The sequence below is a fragment of the Mirounga leonina genome, unplaced genomic scaffold, assembly GCF_011800145.1.
Source record: "Mirounga leonina isolate KUSES-001 unplaced genomic scaffold, KU_Mleo_1.0 Mir_53, whole genome shotgun sequence".
NCBI lineage: Eukaryota > Metazoa > Chordata > Mammalia > Carnivora > Phocidae > Mirounga > Mirounga leonina.
This window is the reverse complement of record NW_023270807.1, coordinates 42,517,366-42,544,753: the sequence shown is the minus strand read 5'-3', so window position 1 is coordinate 42,544,753 and position 27,388 is coordinate 42,517,366. Positions and strand designations below refer to the sequence as shown.

The window sequence follows — 27,388 nt, the reverse complement described above, 5'->3', positions numbered from 1 at the left end:
GATGGATTTATATCCATTATATTGTTATATATTAATATATGTATTTGTATATTATATATAAAATATATATTTATGGATGCTTTGATATCCATCCCTTATGTCTCAGGCTCTGTACTAGGTATTTTGATTGCCTTACCCACTTTAATACAACAGCTGTCAGATAGGTACCATTTTTATCTCCATCATAGTAATGCAGAAATGGAAGTAAAGAGAGGCAGCTTTGCTCAAGGTCACACAGTTACTAAATAACAGATGGTAATTGAACTGGATGGATCTGGTCTGGCTCCAAAACCTTGACTGAATGACTTAACTATACGGTATACTGCATCTCCTTATTTCGAATCTGCCAAAATCCTATAGAAGAACAAACAGCATAAGAAGGAGGTTTTTGTAGTACACATTTCTACAAAGGACTACAAAAATGTTACAAAGTATACATGTTTTTCTTTGAGATGAAAAAAAAAAACAGTTTAGAAATAGTTTACCTAGTTTAGAAACTAGATTAAAGTTCACATTGTAATAATATAAAAATACAAAGTTTTTATGTAGCTATATTGACTCAATTAAGTGAAAAAAATTTAAAAGCTCGCATTTTGTACCTTTTATTTATTTATTTATTTATTTTTTTAAAGATTTTATTTATTTGAGACAGAGAGAATGAGAGACAGAGAGCATGAGAGGGAGGAGGGTCAGAGGGAGAAGCAGACTCCCTGTGTAATAATACAGCAGGGAGCCCGATGCGGGACTCGATCCCAGGACTCCATCCCGGGACTCCAGGATCATGACCTGAGCCGAAGGCAGTCGCTTAACCAACTGAGCCACCCAGGCGCCCTGTACCTTTTATTTAAAGGAGAATTTATTTGAAGAAGGATACTGTTGTTAAGTTCTGCAAATACTGTTCATCATATAGGGCACATTTGCAAGCTGCCCCCGCCCCCCCATTGATTTCTGTAAAGCCACGAGTGTTTATTCTTTTATTTCCTGCCCTATTCAGCCTTGTTGTCTACACTTAACAATTGAGGGTCATCAATTCTCACGCCTGCTGTCCTACCTTTGCTGCCATTTATGCAGCTCTCAGCGCCTCCCCTGTAGGCATCACTCCCACTTCAGCTCTCATGAGGTCATTTCATTCTACATGCCCAGCCCTGCCTATACTGGCCGCAATTCTCCCAGTGCTTCTCCTCAACCTTTGGGATGTCTAGCCACCTCCTTCATATTTTCGTTCTGATTATTTTCCAGTCTTCCCCATGTCACTTCAGAAGTTCTATATGCAAAATTTGTATTTTATAAAATTATTTCATATTGTTAGGTCTTCTTTCTGCATAAGAGAAGGATATTCTCTTTCTCTTTCCCAAAATGTGTTCCTTTCATCCATGCTCTTTATCTTAGTTCCTATAACCCAACTAACCTGAAACAGAGCGTCTACACAAAGGACCCCTTATCTCAAGGGAGGGCACTGCTGGGGGTTGTTGAACTCTGTAAAAGGGCAGAAACAATGTGATTTTGAGGGGCAGGGAGATACTCCAATGATATTAGAGCTGGTAGACACTGTAGAGGTCATGGGCCTGGTTCCTTGGTTCCTTTTGTGTTTTGTTGCAGTTTGTATCACTTAGGATTCTTTTGGCTGCAAGTAACAGAATACCCCAAGTTCAGAATTAATCTAATTTACCGTCTTCTTCAACAAGAAGTCTGGAGCTGGGGCAGTTCCAGGGTTTGATTAGCAGCTCAGCAGCACCACCACAGACCCAGGTACTTTTCATGTTTCCCCACTGCTGGCTCCAGCTTGCTAAAGTCCATCCTCCTGTCTCAAGATGACCGTGATGTCCCGTGCATACACAGCTGCATCCGTTGAAGGAGAGGAGGCATGTGTCCACTCTGTTAATTATACAACACTGTTTATTTCAGAGGACTGCCCTTCGTATGTCCATGTCTAGCTATAAGGGAAACAGGGATGGCACATATCTGGCTTTTTTTTACTTTTCTGATGGGTGGGCCAGGCAGGGGGGACGGGTGGCATTTGCTGATAAGGAAGAAGAGAGAAGGAAATAGGTATTGGTGAGGCAACCATTAATGTCTGCCATTCATACTGAGCCCAAACAACCTCAGACTGTCGGCATCATTATCTTTTTGTATTGCCCAAATTGGAAAGATTACCTTCTGTTTTCAAATGTTTGAGCTCTCCAATGTTGTTAACTAGTAGGAGAGAAGGGAAAGAGTAGAGGAGGAAGAAAAAAAAGATACAAATTTAAAAGTACAGTTAATAAATTTACATATAAGTTATTTCATGTGGCAAATACCCTGAGATGTTAATGTTTCAAATCTGTGTATTAATCTATCACACTGTCGCTTCTTGTTTTCTTTTTCGGGGGGGGGGGGTTAGAAGATGAATGTAAGATAAAGGAATGACCAATCTTTGTTCCCTTTTCTGGCATTAAGTCTAAGGAAAATTGCTGTTCCATTAGGGTGTGACAGAATCTTGTAATTAAACTTAGGGAGAGATTTAAAAATGGAATATAAGTTCCCTTTCTAAATTTAAGCTGCTGATAAAAGTATACATAAATCAGTGACATAGAAAGTAACTCTTTCTAATTTGGTGATTCAGTTGCATCTAGTAAGAATTAATGGAAAGAAATAGACCTTTAATACCAACTATCAGTTTTAGTATGAAAGTACTTTATATTGAGGCAGAGAATGCTAACCCAGTCATAGCTGTCTCATTCATTAAGTGTCTTTTATATGCCAGGGCCTGTGTTAGGTACCAGGGACCAAAAGATACAGATAATGACCTCATTCCTACTTACTGGATCTTGAGCTCCAGTAGAGAAAAAACATATGTAAATTAACAATTAGAATTTTATGTAATAAGGACTATAATGAAGATGTGTAAAGATTAGCACAAATGACAATGTCTGTCCTGTAAGGTAGTTAATACTTCTCCCATTTCTAGGTGAAAATATAGAACCATAGAGTGGTCAAATTAATTTGTCCATAAGTAGCAGAGTTAGGTTGTAAACCAGATCTGTGGCCCCAAGTCCAGTGTCCTTTGCCCCACTCTGCATGGAAGAGAAAATTAAAGCCTCTTCTCCATTTGAGGGCAATATTAGAAGAGACTTCTTGGAGGTTATAGTATTTGAGATTGCCTTAAGAGATGAGATCTCAAAAGAGTGAAGGCAGAGATGTTCTAGGCAATAAGAGGAGCATGAAAATGTATCAGTACCATAGTGTTGGTGCACAACTCACAGCAAAGAGTAGGAAAGTAGCTGTGTCTTCTGATAAAAGGCCTTTTACTCAGGGTTGAGGTAATTGTGTTTAATTCAGTGGACAGCAGGAGGCCCCAGGGGGGTTTTGAGCAGGTGAATACCAAGATCAGAAGTGTACACTTGGGCAGTTATTTTTCCACAAGTATATCTAGTTGGGCTGGAGGCGATCCAGAGAACAGGTTACAGAGCGGTCCAGGTAAGAGGTAACAAGGGTTCTGTGATGTGCTACCTTTCCACATGGTTGAAGTGGTTGAGAGTCTCATGTAGTAGCAGAAAAAGACATAGGTGATCAAGAATTTGAGAGCTATTCAGGTTTGTTGCTATTTTCTTATTTTAGTGAGCAATTATTTACAACTCTCAAAAGTTAAAATTCTTTTTCTACTTGCATCTATTTCTTTTATTCTCTTATTTTGTTATATTATCTTTCCTCAGAGGGATTTTCTAATATATTTTCAATTGCTTAAAACTACGAAAAAGATAGACTTATACTTTGTGGCAAGATGGAGTAACAGGGTCTATGTTTACCCTCCTGCCTGAAACAACTGAGAAACTGGGCAAAATATATCAAAGAACTGTTTTCAATGTATTGGACATCAGGCGGTAGGACACAGTGATCCCTGAGAGATGGAGAACAAAGTGAGTTCTGGGATTATCCCAGCTTACTGTCAAGAGAGAGGTTCCAGGCTGTAGCACGAGGTGGAGGAGCCCACCTGAATTGGAGCTTCCTCTGAAGCTTCCTCTGGAGCAGAGTCTTTGTGGAGATTGATACAATTGAAAGGACTTTACCCAGAGTGATCAGAAAGAAAAAGAAAAAAAAAAGACATAAATTACCAGTATCGGGTAATTATGAAATGACATCACTACTGGTTTGATAGATGTTAAAAGGAGAATATGGGAATACTGCTAACAACTTGATGCCAATATAATACCTTGTATGAAAAGGGCAAGTGTTTTGAAAAAGACAAACTACCCAGACTCATTCAAAAATAAATAAATAACCCAGACAGCCCTATTTCTATTAAAGAAATTTAAGTTACGGTTAAAAATATTCTATCAAAGAAAATTCCAGGCCCAGAATACCAGACATTTAAAAAAATAATCCCAATTCTACACAATCTCTTCCAGAAAATTGAAGATGAGAGAATACTTATTTTATGAGACCATTACTCTGATTGCAGAACCAAAGATATTACAAGAAAAGAAACTATAGACCAATATCCCTAATGAACATAGATGTAAAAATTCTTTTTTAAAAAAGTTTTATTTATTTAGGTAATCTCTGTACCCAACATGGGGCTCGAACTCATGACCCTGAGATCAAGAGTCACATACTCTTCTGACTGAGCCAGCCAGGTGCCCCTGGATGTAAAAATTATTTTTTTTTTAATTTTTAAAATTTTATTATGTTAGTCACCATACAATACATCATTAGTTTTTGATGTGGTGATCCACGATCCATTGTTTTCATGTAACACCCAGTGCTCCATGCAGTATGTGCCCTCCTTAATACCCATCACCAGGCTAACCCATCCCCCCACCCCCCTCCCCTCTAGAACCCTGTTTGTTTCTCAGAGTCCATAGTCTCTCATGGGTGTAAAAATTCTTAACAAAATTTTAGCAAATCAAATCCAGTGACAGATAAAATATCATGACCAAAGGAGTTTATCCCAAGAACGCAAGGTTAGTTTAACATTTGAAAGTTAATCGATGTAGGGGCTCCTGGGCGGCTCAGTTGGTTCAGCATCTGACTCTTGATTTCAGCTCAGGTCATGATCTCAGGGCTGTGGGATCGAGCCCTGTGTCAAGCTCTGTGCTTAGTGCAGAGTCTGTGCTTCTCCCTCTGCTCCTCCCCCACTTGCACACACTCTCTCTCCCCCTCTCAAATAAATAAAATATTTACAAAAAGTCAGTGTAATCCACCATAATAACAGACTGAAAAGGAAAAACCATACGATCATCTCAATAGGTAGGGAAAATATATTTGACAAAATCCAACATCCATTTATGATAAAAACTCTCAGCAAAGTAGGAATAGAAAGAAACTTCCTTAATATGATGTAGGATATCTGTGAAAAACTTACTGCTAACATCACATTTACTAGTGAAGAACTGAATAAACTGAATGTTTTCTCCTTATGATCTGGAATAAAGAAAGGGATGTTCTTTCTCATCACTCTTCAAATTGCATTGGAGATTCTGGCCAGGACCAATACCATCAAGCAAAAAAAAAAAAATTAAAAAATTTTTAAAAAGGAAGAGGAAAAGGTATCAAGATTGCAAAGAAGTAAAAACTATCACAGATAATCTATGCAGAATTTATGACAGAATCTACAAAAAAGAACTGATGAGTTAAGCAAAGTTGTACGATATAGTCAATATATAAAAGTTGTATTTCTTAATACTATCAATGAACAATTTGAAATGGAAATGAAGGGCACCTGGGTGGCTCAGTCGGTTAAGCGGCTGCCTTCGGCTCAGGTCATGATCCCAGGGTCCTGGGATCGAGCCCCACATCAGGCTCCCTGCCTAGCGGGAAGCCTGCTTCTCCCTCTCCCTCTGCCTGCCTGTCGCTTCCCCTGCTTATGCTCTCTCTCTCACTATCTCTGTCTCTCTGTGTCAAATAAAAATAAATTAAGAATTCTTAAAAAAACAAAGGAAATGAAAAAGAAACAATACCATTTACCATATCATCAAAATGTGTGAAATACTTAGGAAGGAATCTGACAAAATATATGTAAGACCTGAATACTGAACACTGCACAACATTGCTGGGACAAATTAAAGCAGATCTAAATACATGGAGAGACAGACCATGTATATAAGTGGGAAAACTCAGTATTGCTAAAATGCCAGATCACCCCAAATTGATCTATATAATCCAACATAATCCCAATCAAAATCCCAGCAGATATTTTTGTTAAAATTGATAAATTCATTGTAAAACTTATGGAAATACAAAGGATTTAAAAGAGCAAAAACTACTTTGAAAAGGAACAGAGTTAGAGGGCTACCACCACCTGATTTCAAGAATTATCAAAATTTATATTAATAAAGATAGTGTGGCATTGGTATAAAAGCAGACAAATAGATCAGTAGAACAGAGTAAGTCCTGAAATAGACCCCAAGATATGTGGTCAGTTGATTTTTGACAGGGTACAAAGTGGGAAAGAATAAAAAGTAGGAGAGAATAGGTTTTTCAACAAATAGTGCTGGAACAATTTGATATATGCAAAAGAAAAAAAAAGACCCTATATCCATACCTCATATCATTTATAAAAAAACTAATAATGTATTATAGATCTAAACATACAATCCTAAAACTATAAAACTTCTAGAAGAAACACAGGAGAAAATCTTTGTGACTTTGACTCAAGCAAAGATTTCTTAAGTACGACACAAAAGCACGAACCCTTAAAGAAAAACTTGGTAGATAGGACTTCATCATAATTGAGAATTTCTGTTCTTCGAAAGACACTATTAAAAACATGAAATGGGAAGCCATAGACTTGGAGAAAATATTTGCAAATTACATATCTGATAGTGGATTTGATCCAAAATAGCTCAATAATTAGAAAACAAACAATCCAGTAAAAATGGGCAAAGAATTTATACCTATGGCAAATAAAGTAACAAAATGTACATGAAAAATATGTTCAACATTAGTAGCCATTATGGAAATGCAAAAAAAAAAAAAAAAAAAAACCACCATGAGATGCCATGTCACACCTGTTAGAATGGCAGAAAATAAACGAGTGCTGGTACACTGCTGGTGGGAATATAACATGATACAACCATTTTGGAAACAGTTTGGCAGTTTCTTAAATGTTTACTTCAAAATGATTTAAACAGTCTACTCCTAGGCAGTTACCCAAGGAATTGAAAGCATATGTCCATGCAAATCCTCGTACACAAATGTTCATGGCAGCTTTACTTGTAATAGTCAAAAACCGGAGTCACTCCAAATGTCCATCAATAGGTGAATGAATAAACAGTTTTGCTCTGTCCGTATAACAGAATATATCTCAGTAATAAAAAGGAATGAACTATTGGAACTATTGATACACGCAACAACCGGTTGAATCTCAAAATAATTATCCTGAGTGAAAGAAGCCAGACCTCTCCCCTGCCTCCCTGCCCCCAAATGTATGATTCTCTTTATTAGAGAATTTTTATTGTATTAGAAGATACAAACTAATGTATATTGGCTGACCGCATATTGGTGGTTGCTAAGGGACAGCAGCAAAGAATGATGAAGGGTAGGAAGGAGGAATTATAAAAGGTCTCTAGGAAAATTTTGGGGGTGATGGATATGTTCATTATCTTGATTTTGATAGTTTTATGGATGCATGTTTGTCAAAACTTATCAAATAATATCCTTTAAATATGTGCAATTTTTTAATGTCAGTTGTACTTCAATAAGCTATTTTAAAACCTATCTTTAAAAAGATACCAGATCTGGGACCCCTGGGTGGCTCAGTCAGTTAAGCATTTGCCTTTAGCTCAGGTCATGATCCGAGGGTCCTGTGATCGAGTCCTGCATCAGGTTACCTGCTCACCGGGGAGCCTGCTTCTCCCTCTGCCTGCCACTCCCCCTGCTTGTGCGCTCGCTCTCTCTCTGACAAATAAATCAATCAATCTTAAATAGATACCAGATCTGTCTCCCCAAATTCAGCTAATGCTTTGAATTCTAAGGAATTCAAATATGACAGATATTTAACATTTAGATTTTGTAATTTTCAAGAACATTTTTTTCTGTGTGTTTATGTCTATGCTTTGTTTTAATTTTTTGAAATTCTTTAAATGGAAACCCTTTATTTGGTGAGCAAGTAAAGCAGTAGATACTTATATAAACTACTGGCGAGAATATAAATGTTACAACCACTGTGTAAAAACATTTTGTAAAGTTAAATATGTGGATACCCTACAACCTAGCAATTCTCTTTTTAGATATATACCAAGAATAGCAACTCTCAAGCTGTTTGGTCTCAGGATACCTTTAATAATAAACCTATGGACATATTAACACAAATAATACTTTTAGGGAAAATAATTATTTTCCATAGCAAAGAAATATGGCAAGAAGAGTGGTATTGTTTGATATTTTTATAGATTTCTTTCATGTCTTGCTCAATAGAAGACAGATGTTCATATCTGTTTTTATATTCAATCTATTGGGACATATTGTTTTAGTTCAAGTGTATGAGGAAAATTTGTCCTCACACACATACACAGTTGGAAAGGGGAGAACTATTTTAATAGCTTTTTCAGAAAATTGTGGCTATCCTTCTTTGATACTATACTATAACTCTTTAAGTGCTATTTTCTTGAATTTAAATTGCAATATTGATTCTGAAACTACAGCAGTGGATTTTTTTGGACTCTGTTACAGTAAGATCTTTTGGCATTGGTCTGTCTTTACTTTGCATTAATTAAATGTATTATTTTGTAACATTACATACTAGCCATTTAAAAAATACCAGTTTGGGATGCCTGAGTGGCTCAGTTGGTTAAGCATCTGCCTTTGGCTCAGGTCATGATCCCAGGGTCCTGGGACTGAGTCCCGCATCGGGCTCCTTGCTATGCAGGGAGCCTGTTTCTGTCTCTGCCTGTCACTCCCCCTGTTTGTGCTTGTTCTGTCTCTCCCTCTCTCTCTGACAAATAAATAAAATCTTTTTAAAAAATTAAAAAAATTTAAAAAATTAAAAATAGCAGTTCACTGAGATATGTCTTCCAAAATGTTTTCATATTTCATTATATAATATAAACAAGTGTCACCAACGATCTTATCAGAGAACTGGAAAATTGTGAAGCTTACTGTGGCCAACACAAGTTTTCTAAAATTCTGATTTTTACTCAAAAGATTGAATTTTATCATTGGCAACCAGTACTGTCATTTGTTTTATTTGAAGTGACAGGCTCACTTTATTGTTGAGAAAGTAACTGCTGAATACCAAGTCAGAATCACCATGGTTTGAAGTCTATCAGTCATTCTTTCAAGTAAAAAATGGTAGTTTACACAAGTTGTTAGCTCAGCTCACAGTTCAAACACGCAATTGCTTTTCCTTGAGCTAGCCATTCATCTCTGTTATGCCTCAGAGGTGCTTTATAGACACTTCCCATTTAGTGACAGAACAGGGTCAGCAAACATTTTCTGTAAAGGATCAGAGAGTAAATATTAGACTTTGTGGACCACTGAATTTAGTTTGAGTTGAGTGTTGTAACAATTCAACTATGTCACTGTAGTATGAAAGCAGCCTTAGACAATATGTAAACAAATGGGTATGGCCGTGTTCCAATAAAACTTTATTTACAAAACAAGAAGCAAGCCAGATTGCCCAGCAAGCTGTAGTTTGCCAACCCCTCACATAGGATATTAAAAAGAATATTTTAAGGTCAAGATTTTTTTTTAAAAGATTTTATTTATTTATTTGACAGAGAGAGACAAAGCGAGAGAAGGAACACAAGCAGGGGGAGTGGGAGAAGGAGAAGCAGGCTTCCCACTGAGCAGGGAGCCCGATGTGGGGCTCGATCCCAGGACCCCCGAGATCATGACCTGAGTGGAAGGCAGACGCTTAATGACTGAGCCACCCAGGTGCCCCAAGGTCAAGATTTAATAAAAGTTATAACTTCTCCTTCATCAAGGACATGCCTCTCAGTAGCATTTTATCTGATCATTCTTCCATTTCCACTCCAGCACCCATCCTTACCTCTCCTCCTGTGTGACCTTCCTCTTTAAGGCTAACTGACATCTGAGCCCTGAATTCTAGAGCTCATTCTGCCTCTAGACTTTCCTATAAGTCATCTCTATTCTCTTTGTATCCTCACCTCTTTTTGCCTTTTCCTACTTGGTCTTAAACATACTTAAGTGTCTCCCATCTTTAAACCACAGAAAACCTTCCTTTGGCTCCCTCCCCCTCATACCTAGTTTATATTTGAGCTTTATTTCCTTCCTACGGCAGCAGTCCTATAGTTATACATATTCTGTTCTTCAGGTTCAGCTTGTGAGAACTCTGTAGTAGTTGACATTGGTGACCCCTAATCACTTCTTGAATTTTCGAAGCTCTTCTTAATTAGCTCTCACTATTTCACTTTCCTGGGCTTCTGTTTACCATCTGACTGTTGTTCCACTCACTTTTCTTCCATTCATCTCTTAAATGTTGGTCTTTCTTAGCTCTGATTATTTCTTTACTTATTTATAACATAATTTCCATTGTTTTTTTGTAGAATCTTTGGGTTACCTCTTCTACTTACATGATTTCAGCTCCCATTTCATTGCTGATGACTCCCAAATTTGTATCTAGGCTAAATGTTTGTCCTGAACTTTAGAACAGCTTCCAGTCCCTTATCAGACATCTCAACATAGATCTCCAGCAGCTACTTCAAATGTTTATGTTCAAAATAGTTTGTCTTCTTTGAAACCAACTTTCCTCCCTTTTCAGTAAAAAAAAAAAAAAACATTTTCTGGACTCCAAATCAGAAATCTGAAATTGTTCACAATTCTTTTTCCCTTCCCCTCTAATATCCATCTGCTCACCTGGAAATCCCATGAATTGAGCCTCCTGAACTGAATATCTTTCTGCTCCATTCATTATCTCCATTTCCCACTGCCTATTCATTAGCCAGGTTAACCTCATCTGACTCTCACCTGGGCTTTCTAACTTACTCTTTTCCTATCTTCTAGTATATCTTTCCAGGCAAAGGTAATTATTCCTATTCTATGCCTCTGCTTGCAGAGAGAATTTAGTAGTTGCCGAATGATGTTGTTGACTATAAAAATGAAGTCTTGTATCTCTCTGCTAAAATACTTCCAAGGGCTCCTGTTGGTCCATAGAGTGAAGTCCAAACTCTTCAGTCATGTGTAAGATCCCTCAGTGGTCATCCCCTAGCTCTTTAGTTAAGTTCCTCCCACCACCTGCTCACACATACCTAGCCCCCAGACCACCACAGTTCTCCAAGGACACGCCACCTCTCAGGGCTCCCCACTTTGCACACTTGGTAAAATGTCCTTCTCACTCCTCTCCCATGGCAGAGCTGACTTTATGATCCTCCCCATGGAGTCTTTCCTAGTCCCACTCTGTTCTCATAATGCAGTGTGTGTATAACAGTATTTACAAACATTTATATTGGGTGCCTACTATGTTCAGACACTTTACCGTCCATGTAATAGTTCTGAAAGGTAGTAATTATTACTTCCCATTTTAAAGATGAGGGCCTAAGTCAAAGAGACTTTTAATTTGCCAGAGTTGTACATCTAGACAGGGGCTAATGTAGCCCCTGCACCTGGGCTCTCTTTGCTCTCTTGCTGCCTCTCTTTACTCATTTCATATAGGGCTTTCTTTATTATCTGAACAGGTGCTTGTCTCCTCTGACCAGCAATGTTTCTGTATCCCCAGAGCCCAGTTCAGTAAATAAATGAATAGAAAAGTTTGTGACTGACACAGAATTTCAAGTATAAAGTAGTCCCATGATATAGTCTTAGAAAACAGTGTCACAGCTTAGTGATTTTTCTTTTTTAAAGGACTGTTTGCTTCTATTTTGGGTTAAAGTATGGGGGGTTTTGCCCATTTTGTTCAACAGTTGTTTATTTGTACACAGTGCTCTGCAAAGCTCTGCACAGAAAACAGACATTGATGTGACCGTTTCCATCCTCAAGGAGCTTTGGTATGGTAGAAACTATGGCCCATACACATCTAACCTGCATACCCACCAGGAACAAAATGCCTCAGGTTTTACAGCGGCAGGAGGCCACGTGGGGCTGCATTTAAAAGGGACCAGGAAAGATTTCCTGAAGGATGAGTAGAATTCTAATAAAGGAAAAACATTGAGGGAAGGTGTTAAAGTGAACAGGGATGATGTCTGGAATTTAAAATAAAGTAAAAAGTAAGCCTGGTCTGGTCCATTTATAATTCAGAACAGTTATTGTTACCCTCTACTCTAGAATTTATTTCCGACATGGAGTATCAACTTCTTTAAACCTTATTTTTTGTAAAATGGAGAAATGCATAAAACAAATGTATAATTTAATGATCACTGAGTGTGGATTTTGAATAAGGAAAAGGATGGGTCTGTGTCTCTGCATTTGTTGCATAGGATTCTCTTGTAACTGAGTATCATAGGCAGTTCTCTGCAAGGTGGGTGTGGCCTGTGAGAGAAGTCTTGTAGTCTTGTCCTGAGGAGGTCATACTGTGCTGTAGGAAGTACCAGTTGACCCTTGAACAACCCCCGGGGGGTTAGTGGTGTCAACCACCCGCACAGTCAAAAATCTGAGCATAACTTTTGACTCCTCCAAAATCCTTACTGGTAACATAAATAATTAACACGTATTTTTTTTTTATGTTACATGTGTTATATATACTGTATTCCTTAAAATAAATTGAGAAAAAGTTATTAAGAAAATCAAAAGCAAGAGAAAATACATTTATGGTACTGGACTGTAAAAAATAAAATCTGTGTGAAAGTGGACCCTTTAGCTCAAACCCATGTGGTTCAAGGGTCAACTGTACTGCTCTGAAGTCTGCCCCAGTGTGACCTGCCCAGTTTCTGTTCCTTAATACATTAATCTTTGATTGCCTCAGATAACTTTTTGACAACACTCGCCACTTTTTCTAAATGCTGGGCAGCCCACCTTGGCCACTATATAAAAAAATGTTTTCCCCTGAGGTACAGCTGGAATCGTACAGATAATATGTAAATTTGGACAGTGAATACATTTTAAAGATTTACTCTTATAAACTCAGGTCACATAATAGTAATTTAATGCATGCACGGTATTTGGAAACTTAGGTAAGTGTAATGGATTTTTTTTTTCACTATTTGCTCTCATTCCGCCGCTTAGGTGGCAAGTATATTTATTAGCACCCATCAAACTTAAAATCTAAGTGAAGTATGCATTTAGCTGCTTAATGTTTCAAAGAAATACATTTATGTTATTGCCTTTAAATGGTGTATAGAATAAGTGTCTACATGTTTGAGACATTGTACTAGAAAAGAATTAACATGAGGCTTAGCTTTCCTGGAGTTTGTAATTTGAAAGAATGACATTGGTACCAGAAAACAGATAAAATTAGAAGAGGACACAGAAGAGAATTCAGTGGAAAAAAATAAATTCAAGAAAAAATAAAATGCATTGGGTAAATCATGTATTTATGTGTGCATGTGTAAAAATATTATAGCTTAATTTTTTTTAATGTGGTTAGCTATTGTCAAAGCATTTTGGGGACTCCTGTTTTAGTAAACAGGTTTAAATTGTTTTAACATTTGAAATGAAGTTTCATATGTAATGATTAATATTATTGTTGGATTTCTTCTACTTTCATAGATTTGATTCAGGCTACCAATGAGACCAATGTTAATATTCCTCAGATGGCCGACACACTCTTTGAGAGGGCAACAAACAGTAGCTGGGTGGTTGTATTTAAAGCTTTAGTCACAACACATCATCTCATGGTGCATGGAAATGAGGTAAATGAAGTGAACTTAACTTTTCTTTGGTGGGGGGAGGAGGCATTTATGGAGGGCTCTTCTACTTTTCATCAATTAGGAGAAAAAGAAGAGGAAATATATGGCTCAAAATCACCAAGAGTACAATTTTAATCGTCTACTTAGCTATTTAAAAAAAAAAATGTTAAGTTAGACATTCTCTTGGGGACATTGAAATATTAAATATTACTGGGACCTAAAAGGTATACACCATATAAATGTATTAGTGGGCAAAAATGTTAGGAGAAAGGAACAATAAAATTATTTTTCCCATTAGGAACAGTCTTTTGCACTTTAAGTGAAAATTGCTTTTATAAAAATATTTAATTTTGGAAAACATTAATAAAATAAAAATTACCCATTTTATATGGGATGCCTACTACTCGCATTAAACTGCAGTGTTTCTGTTATATGAAAAATGAAAGATCATAAAATTTAATTCTATTTCAGTGAGTACTTTTCAGTCTTTTTTCCTCCTCAGAAAAAGTCAGCAGACTAAGAAACTTTATAACTGAGTAAAAAAAAAAAAAAAACAATGAGAATTTGCAATATCCTTTAGTATCAGAAATTGTTTAAAGGTATGATTTGGGAATATTGGTTATGAGTCTAGTTTTTGTTTTTCAGAGATTTATCCAGTACTTGGCCTCTAGAAATACACTGTTCAATCTCAGCAATTTTTTGGACAAAAGTGGATCCCATGGTGAGAATAGTTATGTTTTCTAATTTTTTGGATAATGCTTTTGATGCAGGGTTTTGTTTTTGTCTTTGTTTTTTTTTTTGAAGTGAGGTTCATAATCTATAATTAGTATAGCTGGTAGTTCTGTTGGGTATTTAAGAAAAAGTGTAAAAGTAATTATTTAGTTACTTTGTAGAGCTTTAAAATATTTAATTGTTAGAGAACTCAGCATATAAATTACATATCAATTTTACTTTTTGTCCTTTTCAGTATTTACCTTAACAGTCAGTATTCTAGACCCACAGTTGTTTGTTTATGAAAGTACAAAAGGCAGTACTTTCCTAATTTAAAGAAAAAGATTCCAGTCTTAAACATTCTTTGTAAATTAGTAGAATTTAAACTGTAGTCATATGTTCATTCATCATACTTATTGGTTGCCTATTATGTATAAAGCAAGCACACCAAGCAAGTGGATAGTTCTCAGATAGCTGCATGTGTTAAGCCTGAAACAGCCTGTTACTTGAAACGGTGAACAAAAACGCAAGGAAAAATCAGAAAAGACATTCCGTACAAGGATGGTAGCATAACGAAATTGAAATGTCTTAGAATGTCTCATGCCTACAGTATTTTTGCTTGTAGTTGGATTTTAAATGAGGCCTTTCTGGTGCCTTTATTGACCTCATTCTAGCATTATTTACATTTGGAGAGTTTAAAAAAAAAATGGTACTAAGCAAAGCACAAGGGAAGGTATTTTATTAATTAGTTTTACTTCTTCTGCCCCTCCCCCCCAGGTTATGATATGTCTACCTTCATAAGGCGCTATAGTAGATATTTGAATGAAAAGGCTTTCTCTTACAGACAGATGGCATTTGATTTTGCCAGAGTGAAGAAAGGGTATGTTTTTTTCTTTCTCATATTTATTTGAGCAGAGTAAGTCTTTGAGGCTTACTTGACTTACCTTAACCAAGCTTAAATGCCAAATAATTTTGGTCATGAAGGCCCAGTTTACAATCACCTGAAAAAAGAGACTCGATAGTATTATAGAAGTTAGCCTGGAAGTTGTAATATATGTTACTTTATTTATATTTTCATGCAAAAAATCTGATTCGCTGCTCAGAATTGACATGGTATAACATTTTATTTGTTAATTTCAATTCAAAATTCTTAAGCACGTATATTCCTCTAAATAATTTTAAATGGAGCGAATTTGAAGTACATTCAGAGTTCAAAGAACAGTGGCTCTAGTTTATAATAGTTACTTCAGTGTGTTTTGATTGAAGTAAAACTGAACTGTGTATATGGTGGAGATCTGTTCTTGGGAGGTAATAATGTCCTGGTATCACACACACACGCACACCATAATTGAACTGATTATTAATACTAATCATTGATTAAGAAAACCTCACTGAAACAGAAACACTTATATTTTAATTCATAATTATCATTTATTTCCCTCTAGATAGATGTTGAATTTAATCAGAAGTGTTCAGTCATAAATTTGTGCAAATCTTGTATCTGTTCTTGACTTGAAATAATGGCAAGGTATTGTAGAAGGTTTAATATTTTAGTCTCAAGAATTCACACAAAAAGACAACACTCGGTTTTTCTAATAGTGACCTAGCCTTAGCTTTCAACTATGTTTTAATCATGGTGCTGAACAATTTAAACTTGTCTGTTCAAAATAAATTAGTTTCTTGTGGGTGAACATTCTATAAAATCAAGGTTTTTACTTTACCCCCTTCTCAGTATAGATGGTTCTAGTTCATGTGTCTTCCTCCAACTTCTTACATGGCCCTGGACAGCCGTAGCTGATGTGTCTGGCTGCATTGCGGCCTTTCTGCAGTAGGTCCATAGGCTTCTTAGAAACTTCTGCACCCTGTATGTGCACATAGGGATACTTTGGGATGCTTTCCCTACCCTTGTAGTAGGAGAGATCCTGAAAGTTGCCATTTTTAGCCCATTGACATAAGCTGGGTATTTTTCTCAACTACTTCAATACTGCCACAGCTGGGCCATCACTGGATGCAGGGGCTCCATAAGAGTCCTCTGGGCGGGCATGGGGTTCAGTGCCCTGTCTCATGCACCCTCTGGCATGAACCTCCAGTTGTGTCCTCAGCAGCTAGTTAAACTCTGTCTCCTTTTGGCCAAACTGTACATATCAGCTTGCATTTTTCTTCCCTTGATAGTTAATAGTATACACTCTGCTCTCCCAGTCCTACAGGTTTTGAAGACTTCTAAGACATGTGTTCTCTCTCTTTCTTAAAAACAAACTGGCATTCACAAAACCTACACCTCTGTTACAGATTTGGAAAAGTCCATCTAGTAATTCAGCTGATCTCTTTTATACAGACACACTGCTTTCTTCCTGAGGGCAGTGCAAAGAGAAAGAAAGTACTGCCCGTGTGCGTGAAGAACAAGAATGGGGGAGAGGAAGTGATGTAGAGAGGGGAATCAACTACAGCCTTTTAATATCTCAAAGTCATCCCACAGGATTAATAAGGACATGGAGGGGGTGCAGTTTGGAAGAATGCACGTGGTCTTGAATTTTCCACATACAAGGAAGTTGCATCTTTTTCTTTTTTAAAAACAATTATAGGGCCGACGGTGTAATGAGGACAATGGCTCCTGAAAAGCTACTGAAGAGTATGCCAATTCTGCAGGGACAGATTGATGCACTGCTTGAATTTGATGTATGTATCTCCCTAGAAAATGTGCGCGACGCAATTAGTATTGTCTTCTGTTTGAAGGTGGGCTATAGGTAAAGCTGGAAATCTACTCAGGAAGCATATTGAGATCTCCTTCATTTTGATGAGCTAGACGAAGCACTTCATGTAGGCTCTTAGCATGGTAGAGTTGACTGTGGTTATCCAGATTGTCTGAGCAGTTTCTCAAGTGTTTACTTAAGTCATGGAAAAATACGAATAGTGCATTCTTGGAACCCTGTGTTCAGAGCAGGGTGAAGTAGCTGCAAGATGTACCTTTAGCCTCAGTAACTAGTTAAATACCTTAGCCTGCTTTTAGAAGCCATTTTATATAGACTGCTTAAATGACACCATCCACCAAAGAGAATTGTTTTTGTCTGGTCATGGTCCTTCCTCCTGGAAATACCAACATGACATGTCTCTTAAAACCATACCCGTATCTTGAGTGTGGTGGTAAATACACTGGCCTACACGTGTGATAAGATTATATAGAAAAGCTCCCCCACCCAAGGAGTATAAGTGAAACTGGGGAAATCTGAATAAAACCTGTGGATTGCAGCAATCTCAATATCCTGGTTGTGATATTGTACAGTAGTTTTGTAAGATGTTACCATTGGGAGAAACTGGGTAAATGGTACATAGAATCTCTGTATTTTTTTACAGCTGCATGTGGATTTATGGTTATTTCAAAATGAAAAGTTCAGATAAACATATCTGATTCATGAAAATAAAATATTCTGACGTGTAAGAATATTTGTAGAATGTGAATTAATTTCTTAGTGATCACTTGAGACATTTTCATGTGCTTTGAGAAAAATTGTCATTTGATAACATGTAATTAACATTAAATTTTTATCTTTTTCTAGGTGCATCCAAATGAGCTAACAAATGGTGTCATAAATGCTGCATTTATGCTTCTTTTCAAAGATCTTATCAAACTTTTTGCTTGCTACAATGATGGCGTTATTAACTTACTTGGTAGGTAGAACTGCTGAATGGTATCTTTGAATAAAGAATGCATCAGAATGCAAAGATTTGGATACCATAGCATTATTAGATAAAAATCTAAAAAAAAATGATTCATTCAGGTCACATTTCTCTATTCTTATGTCAGTCAAGGTTAAGTGCAAGAAACAGAAAGCACTCTAGATGTTTTAAGCAGGAAGGGATTTCCATACAGAGATTTTGGTGGTTACAAAATACTGGAATGACTGAAGGTTCTAGGCTTTGCCTCTTAGAATAAGTCCCAATAAGTCCTGCTCCACTGTGCTAACAGCTACCTCTGATGCCACTCCTAGAGATGTAAAGGGAATAAGAAGCCACTGCCACCTCATTAAGTATAATAGAAGAGCCACTCCAGCTCCTAGGTTTCTGGACCCATATACTCTAGCTGTGGTGAACAATGGACCATACACTGACCAGTGGTTCAGAGCATATACTAGAATCTCTAACTCTTAAGGTATCTTCGTAGAGTGGGTTTAAAATAGTGTCTTCTATAGGCCATTCCATCATTATGTAAGGTCCACTATTTCGGGACTGAAGAGATTCATCCTAAGACTGACAAATCCTGTGGGGTGCGTCAGTTGTCTCACTTCTTGTACAGCAAAATAGTATTGTGTGAGATACCATGAAGGGGAGTAATTCCCCAGATGGTGGTACTGGCAAAGCAATATGAACAAAGGTGATAAATCTGTATCCAAGATAAACCAACTATTCTGGAATAGAGAGATTGCTGCTCTTTTCCCTGGTAAAAGGAATTAATCCTTAACACGTCACTTGGTGGATGACTCCATACTCCCTGGATTATGATGCTGTGGTAGAAGCTCAGAGTTGATCTTGGGTATTGACAGACTGAGGACTTAGCAATGACACAGATATATCAGACTGTGTTCTTGGACCTATTCATAACTTCCATTTCTGATACAATAGTATGTTCATAAGCATATGGAGTCCTTTTATCCCTTGATCATTGCTCTTTAGTCTACATTTGTATGGAATGAAAATAGTCTCATGCTCTTTATCCATCCTGAGAGGTCCATCCACCACGTCTTCTCCAGACCTTCTTGTTACCAATCTTCCAGTTTGATTTTTTCCAAGTCCCTGGTCATCAAGGCCAGCAGTTAGTTACTGCTCATATTTTGATAGAGTTCCATTTGTCTCGCCATCTTTTTTTTTTTTTAAGATTTTATTCATTTATTTATTTGAGAGAGAGAGAGCACGCATGGGGAAGGAGCAGAGGGAGAGGGAGAGAGAGAATCTCAAGCAGATTCTGCGCTGAGCCCAGAGTCTAATGCGGGACTTGATCCCACAACCCTGAGATCATGACCTGAGCTGAAATCAACAGTCGGATGCTTAACTGACTGAGCCACCCAGCTGCCCCAACTCACCATCTTTCCTTTGACATAAAGTGGAAATCGGATAGATATACTGCTTGAAGTTTGGCCTATAGTAAAAGATTTCTTTCTTCTCTCAGAGTCACCCCTTTGTGGAGATATAATGACTTAGCAAACCACTTTTATAACTAGTGCTGGCACCGGATACCTGGGTGGCTCAGTCGGTTAAGTGACTGCCTTTGGCTCAGGTCATGATCCCAGGGTCCTGGGATCAAGTCCTGTGTTGGGCTCCCTGCTCCGCAGGGAATCTGCTTCTCCCTCTGCGCCCCCACTTGTTCTCTCTCAAATAAGTAAATAAAATCTTTTAAAAAATAAAATAATAATAATAATAATAATAATAATAATAATAGTAACTAGTGCTGGCATGAGAAACCATCTCTAAATCAACCTTGAATTCTTTTTCTCCTCAGACCACTGGTCATGGGGAGCTCCCCAGAGGCCATAGGTATGATTGGAGGGAGAAATGCAGCACAGAAGAGTAGGTGCAGTGGGAATATGAGCCATCTGTTTGTACAACCCACATGGGGGTTCAGGATTGGCTTGAGGCTGACCGCTTTTATACCACTTTCATTTGATGATAGCGTGTTCTTGCACTTGTCCAACTCATGGATATGTATATTAGATAAAACTTGAGGTCTTACGATCACTTGATATTCTGTGGTTAGAATCTTAGTCTCTATAAGCAAGCCAAGAAGAGTTTTTCCAAAGGAGATTCGTTACTGTCTGACGAAGACATGGCTCTGCTCCAAAACACTAGAGGCTTCCACTGTGTTTTCCTAGCGGAGTGTGCCAGATGCATTCTGCAGCATTTGGATCTACTGCAGGCACTTTGAATACTTTTAGGTCTGTGGGAACAAAGGCCCGTGTGGTTCTGGTTTGGAGCAGTTGCAGAGGCTTCCCCTGATCTGGATCCTACTTCTTTCTGACACCACACCTGATACTCTTTTTAGAGCAGAACACATACATGTTGTATATGTTACCTCTAAAACTAAAAAAGCTTAGCAAACTGCTGCCTACGTTTTAGTTATAGGGGTTACGAGGTGAAGCAATTTGTATTTCACATGGAGGGGACCTTTGGACCCGAAGACTTTGTTGATGTAGCAGGTCTCTGAGCTTTCATAAATTCTCTGTCCACCCTGTGACATACATGTGACTTATGAAGGCACATAGCATAACGGAAATTCTTGCCCACTGGGTACAATCAGCCTGATGTCATTAACGTGATAACCCATGGGATTGTGACAGCCAGGGAGGTTGATATCCTTGAAATAAGACAGCTAGTATAGGGGGGAAAGATGGCGGAGGAGTAGGGGACCCTATTTCAGCTGGTCCCCGGAATTGAGCTGGATATCTACCAGACCACTCTGAGCACCCACGAAACCAGCCTGAGATGTAAGAAGATCTGGATCTCTACAAACAGAATATCGCAGGCGGTTGGTTTTGAGGTACGAAGCAGAGAGCCGTGATTCTGCGGGCAGATATCGGAGGATAAACGGCAGCGGGAGGGTGCCTGGACGTGGGGATCCTGCACCACTGGTGAGTGACAGCCTCGCGCGCTGCGGACGGGGCACAAACTCGCAGACCGGTAGCGTCGGGAAAGAACTTTAGGGCAGCCCCCAGGGTGGAGGGCCAGACTGGCGGGGTCGTGCGCACGCGAACTGCAGCCTCCAAGAGGGAAACGCAGTGCGCCGGGGTCCCACCGGTGAACTGCAACCTCCGGGGTGGAAACCCCAAGCGGCAGAGTCATGCGCGCACGAACTGGGAGCGGCTGGCGGTTTTTGAAGCACAAAGGGCAGAGACGTGCCCCGACCTGGAGGCAGGACTGGGGGCGCTGCGGAGGGGCGCACAACCCACGACGCTGCAGTTTATAGCAGCACGGACAGAAACAGAGACGGTGTGGCCTGGAGAGCTCACTGAAGAACAGACAGAGGTCTCTCTGCTCTGAGGCAGAGGGTTGGAAACAGTCTCTTCTGCTCTGACTTGCGGAAGAGACATGGAAAGTCCCCAGGGAAAGGTGCCAGAGAACAAAAGCCCCAAAGACTGATTCCCACTGAGCCCATCCCCCGCCACAGGGGGACAGGGCAACTCCACCCAAACAGGGTTGCCTGAGTAACAGCGCGGCAGGCCCCTCCCCCAGAAGACAGGCTGGGAAAACAAGAGGCCAGCAACCCTAAGGTCCCTAGAAAACAGGTGCATCTTGCTTGGGTTCTGGTCAATAATTTGGACTCTATACATTCCTTCAAACACCCATCAACAGAATGACTAGGAGGAGCAGCCCCCAAAACAGAAAACACTCAGAGATTATGACTTATGCTGCAGATTTACAAATGGATGCAGACATAACCAAGATGTCAGAGATGGAATTCAGGCTAGCAATTGTGAAGACAATGGCTGGAATGGAGAAATCAATTAATGGCAACATAGAGTCTCTAAGGGCAGAAATAAAAGGTGAATTGGCAGAACTTAAAAATGCTATCAATGAGATCCAATCCAATCTAGATAATCTAACAGCTAGGGTAACAGACAGAAGAGAGAATAAGCTATCTGGAAGACAGTATAATAGATAAAAAGGGAAAAGAGGAGGCCAGGGAAAAACAACTCAGAATCCATGAAAATAGAATCAGAGAAATAAGTGACACCATGAGGCGTTCCAATGTCAGAATAATTGGAATCCCGGAGGGAGTGGAGAGAGAGGACTAGAAGATGTATTTGAGCAAATCGTAGCTGAGAACTTCCCTAATCTGGGGAATGAAACAAACATTCGAGTCCTAGAGGCAGAGAGGACCCCTCTTAAGATCAAGGAAAACAGGCCAACACCCCAGTATGTAATAGTAAAACTTGCAAATCTTAGAACCAAGGAAACCATCTTAAGGGCAGTTAGGGGGAAGAGATTCCTTACGTACAGAGGGAGGAACATCAGAATAACATCAGACCTATCCACAGAGACCTGGCAAGCCAGAAAGGCCTGGCAAGACATATTCAGGGTACTAAATGAGAAGAACATGCAGCCAAGAATACTTTATCCAGCAAGGCTTTCATTTAGAATGGATGGAGAGATGCAGAGCTTCCACGACCGGCAGAAGTTGAAAGAATATGTGACCACTAAGCCGGCCCTGCAAGAAATATTAAGGGGGGTTCTGGGCGCCTGGGTGGCTCAGTCGTTAAGCATCTGCCTTCAGCTCAGGTCATGATCCCAGGGTCCTGGGATCGAGTCCCACATCGGGCTCCCTGTTCAGCGGGAAGCTTACTTCTCCCTCTCCCACTCCCCCTGCTTGTGTTCCCTCTCTCGCTGTCTCTTTCTCTCTGTTGAAAAATAAATAAAATCTTTAAAAAAAAAATTAAAAAAAATATTAAGGGGTTTCTATAAAAGGAGAAAGACCCCAAGAGTGATCTACAACAGAAATTTACAGGGACAATCTATAAAAACAACATCTTCACAGGCAACATGATGACAATTAATTCATATCTTTCAATAATCACTCTCAATGTGAATGGCCTAAACGCTCCCATAAAATGGCACAGGGTTGCAGAATGGATAAAAAGACAGGACCCATCCATATGCTGTCTACAAGAGACTCATTTTGAACCTAAAGCTACATCCAGACTGGAAGTGAAGGGATGGAGATCTATCTTCCATGCCAGCGGACCTCAAAAGAAAGCTGGGGTAGCAATTTTTATATCAGACAAATTAGATTTTAAACTAAAGTCTGTAATAAGAGACACAGAAGGACACTATATCATTCTTAAAGGGTCTATCCAACAAGAAGATCTAAGAATTGTAAATATCTATGCCCCCAACATGGGAGCAGCCATCTACATAAGCCAACTGTTAACCAAAACAGTCATATTGATAACAATATGTTAATTGTAGGAGACCTCAATACTCTACTCTCAGCAATGGACAGATCATCTAAGCAGAAAATCAACAAGGAAACAAGAGCTTTGAATGATACATTGGACCAGATGGACCTCATAGATATTTACAGAACATTCCACCCTAAAACAACAGAATACTCATTCTTCTCGAGCGCACATGGAATTTTCTCCAGAATAGACCATATACTGGGTCACAAATCAGGTCTCAACCGATACCTAAAGATTGAGATTATTCCCTGCATATTCTCAGACCACAATGCTCTAAAACTGGAACTCAATCACAAGAAAAAATTTGGCAGAAATTCAAACACTTGGAAGCTAAAGACCACTCTGCTCAAGAATGTTTTGGTGAACCAAGAAATCAAAGAAGAACTTAAACAATTCATGGAAATCAATGAGAACGAAATCACATCGGTCCAAAACCTATGGGATACTGCAAAGACGGTCCTAAGGGGGAAATACATAGCCATCCAAGCCTCACTCAAAAAAATAGAAAAATCCGGAATTCACCAACTAACTCTACACCTTAGAGAACTAGAGAAAAAGCAACAAATGACGCCTAAGCCACGCATTAGAAGAGAAATAATTAAAATTAGAGCAGAAATCAATGAATTAGAAACCAGAAACACAGATCAGATCAATGAAACTAGAAGTTAGTTCTTTGAAAGAATTAATAAGATTGATAAACCACTGACCAGACTTATCCAAAAGAAGAGAGAAAGGACCCAAATTAATAAAATTATGAATGAAAGGGGAGAGATCATGACCAACACCAAGGAAATAGAAACAATTATCAGAAATTATTATCAACAACTATATGCGAATAAACTGAGCAATCTGGATGAAATGGAGGCCTTCCTGGAAACCTGTAAGCTGCCAAGACTGAAACAGGAAGAAATTGACAACCTGAATAGGCCAATAACCAGTAACGAGATTGAAGCAGTGATCAAAAACCTCCCAAAAAACAAAAGTCCAGGGCCTGATGGATTCCCTGGGGAATTCTACCAAACATTCAAAGAAAAAATAATACCTATTCTACTGAAGCTGTTTCAAAAAATAGAAACAGAAGGAAAACTTCCAAACTCATTCTATGAGGCCAGCATTACCTTAATCCCCAAGCCAGGCAAAGACCCCATCAAAAAGGAGAATTTCAGACCGATATCCCTGATGAATATGGATTCCAAAATCCTCAACAAAATCGTAGCTAATAGGATCCAACAATACATTAAAAGGATCATCCACCACGACCAAGTGGGATTTATCCCCGGGATGCAAGGGTGGTTCAACATTCGCAAATCAATCAATGTGATAGAACACATTAATAAGAGGAGGGAGGAGAACCATATGGTCCTCTCAATTGATGCAGAAAAAGCATTTGACAAAATACAACATCCTTTCCTGATTAAAACTCTCCAGAGTATAGGGATAGAGGGAACATTCCTCAAGCTCATAAAATCCATCTATGAAAAACCCACAGCGAATATCATCCTCAATGGGGAAAAGCTGAGAGCCTTTCCCTTAAGATCAGGAACACATCAAGGGTGCCCACTCTCACCACTGTTGTTCAACATAGTACTAGAAGTCCTGGCAACAGCAATCAAACAACAACAAAAAAATAAAAGGTATTCAAATTGGCAAAGAAGAAGTCAAACTCTTCTCTTTTCGCCGACGACATGATACTTTATGTGGAAAACCCAAAAGACTCCACCCCCAAATTACTAGAACTCATCCAGCAATTCAGTAATGTGGCAGGATACAAAATCAATGCACAGAAATCAGTTACTTTCTTATACACTAACAACGCAACTGTTGAAAGAGAAATTAAAGAAACAATTCCATTTACAATAGCACCAAAAACCATAAGATACCTCAGAATAAACCTAACCAAAGAGGTAAAGGATCTATATTCTAGGAACTATAAAACACTCATGAAAGAAATTGAAGAAGACACAAAAAGATGGAAAAATATTCCATGCTCATGGATCGGAAGAATAAACATTGTTAAAATGTCTATGCTACCCAGAGCAATCTATACCTTCAACACCATCCTGATCAAAATTCCAATGACATTTTTCAAAGTGCTGGAACAAACAATCCTAAAATTTGTATGGAATCAGAAAAGACCCCAAATCACCAAGGAAATGTTGAAAAAGAAAAACAAAGCTGGGGGCATCACGTTGCCCGATTTCAAGCTATAATACAAAGCAGTGATCACCAAGACAGCATGGTACTGGCACAAAAACAGACATACAGACCAATGGAACAGAATAGAGAACCCAGATATGGACCCTCAACTCTATGGTCAAATAATCTTTGACAAAGCAGGAAAAAACATGCAATGGAAAAAAGACAGTCTCTTCAATAAATGGTGCTGGGAAAATTGGACAGCCACATGCAGAAGAATGAAACTCGACCATTCTCTAACACCATTCACAAAGATAAACTCAAAGTGGATGAAAGACCTCAGTGGGAGACAGGAATCCATCAAAATCCTAGAGGAAAACATAGGCAGTAACCTCTTTGACATTGGCCACAGCAACTTCTTTCAAGATACATCTCCAAAAGCTAGTGAAACAAAAGCAAAAATGAACTTTTGGGACTTCATCAAGATAAAAAGCTTCTGCACAGCAAAGGAAACAGTCAACAAAACAAAGAGGCAACCCACAGAATGGGAGAAGTATTTGCAAATGACACTACAGATAAAGGGCTGGTATCCAAAATCTATAAAGAACTTCTCAAACTCAACACCCAAAAAACAAATAAGTCAAAAAGTGGGCAGAAGAGATGAACAGACACTTCTCTGAAGAAGACATACAAATGGCTAACAGACACATGAAAAAATGTTCATCATCATTAGCCATCAGGGAAATCCAAATCAAAACCACACTGAGATACCACCTTACACCAGTTAGAATGGCAAAAATGGACAGGGAAAGAAACAACAAATGTTGGAGAGGTTGTGGAGAAAGGGGAACCCTCCTACACTGTTGGTGGGAATGCAAATTGGTAGAGCCACTTTGAAAAACTGTGTGGAGGTTCCTCAAAAATTTAAAAATAGAGCTACCCTATGACCCAGCAATTGCACTACTGGGTATTTACCCCAAAGACACAGATGTAGTGAAAAGAAGGGCCATATGCACCCCAACGTTCATAGCAATGTCCGCAATAGCCAAACTGTGGAAAGAGCCAAGATGCCCTTCAATAGATGAATGGATAAAGATGTCCATATATACAATGGAATATTACTCAGCCATCAGAAAAGATGAATACCCAACTTTTACATCAATATGGATGGGACTGGAGGAGATTATGCTAAGTAAAATAAGTCAAGCAGAGAAAGTCAATTATCATATGGTTTCACTTATTTGTGGAACATAAGGAATAACATGGAGGACATTAAGAGAAGGAAGGGAAAAATGGGCGGGGGGGAATTGGAGGGAGAGATGAACCATGAGAGACTATGGACCTGAGAAACAGGGTTTTAGAGGGGAGGGGGAGGGGGGATTGGTTAGCTCGGTGATGGGTATTAAGGAGGGCACGTACTGCGTGGAGCACTGGGTGTTATATGAAAACAATGGATCGTGGATCACTACATCAAAAACTAATGATGTATGGTGACATAACATAATAAAATTTAAAAAATTAATTAATTAATTAAAAAAAAAAAAGACAGCTAGTATATACTGTCATCCCTGCCAGATGAAAGCAAACTACTTCTTTTGGGCTCTGCTTATTGAGATAGAGATAAAAGAGTTCACTAGTTTGATAGAAGCCTATCAGGTGTCAAGAATGGTGCTGATTTTATGCCGGTAAGAAGGACACGTCTGGAAATCTGCAAGTCAGGGTCATCACCTGATTAGGTTCACAGTAACCTCCTGTAAATCTCTACCTACAACCCATTTCACAAACCAGATACTCAAGTTAACTGAGGAAATGATGGAATTGCTACCCCTGTATCTTTCAAGAGGTCAGGAAGCCAGTGTGGGGACTCTGCTAGTTTCA

The 27,388-nt window shown here is 38.7% G+C and overlaps 1 protein-coding gene across 1 annotated transcript in view; it reads left to right on the top strand.

Moving 5' to 3' along the window:
• The window catches only part of SNAP91 (synaptosome associated protein 91), a 143,854-nt gene that overhangs the window by 37,085 nt on the left and 79,381 nt on the right, over positions 1-27,388 (top strand). Inside the window, exons 3-7 of the mRNA XM_034991106.1 lie at positions 13,579-13,721; positions 14,364-14,439; positions 15,207-15,309; positions 17,012-17,105; positions 17,984-18,095. Coding sequence (XP_034846997.1) covers positions 13,579-13,721; positions 14,364-14,439; positions 15,207-15,309; positions 17,012-17,105; positions 17,984-18,095 — 528 coding nt within the window. The remainder of the gene's footprint in view (positions 1-13,578; positions 13,722-14,363; positions 14,440-15,206; positions 15,310-17,011; positions 17,106-17,983; positions 18,096-27,388) is intronic.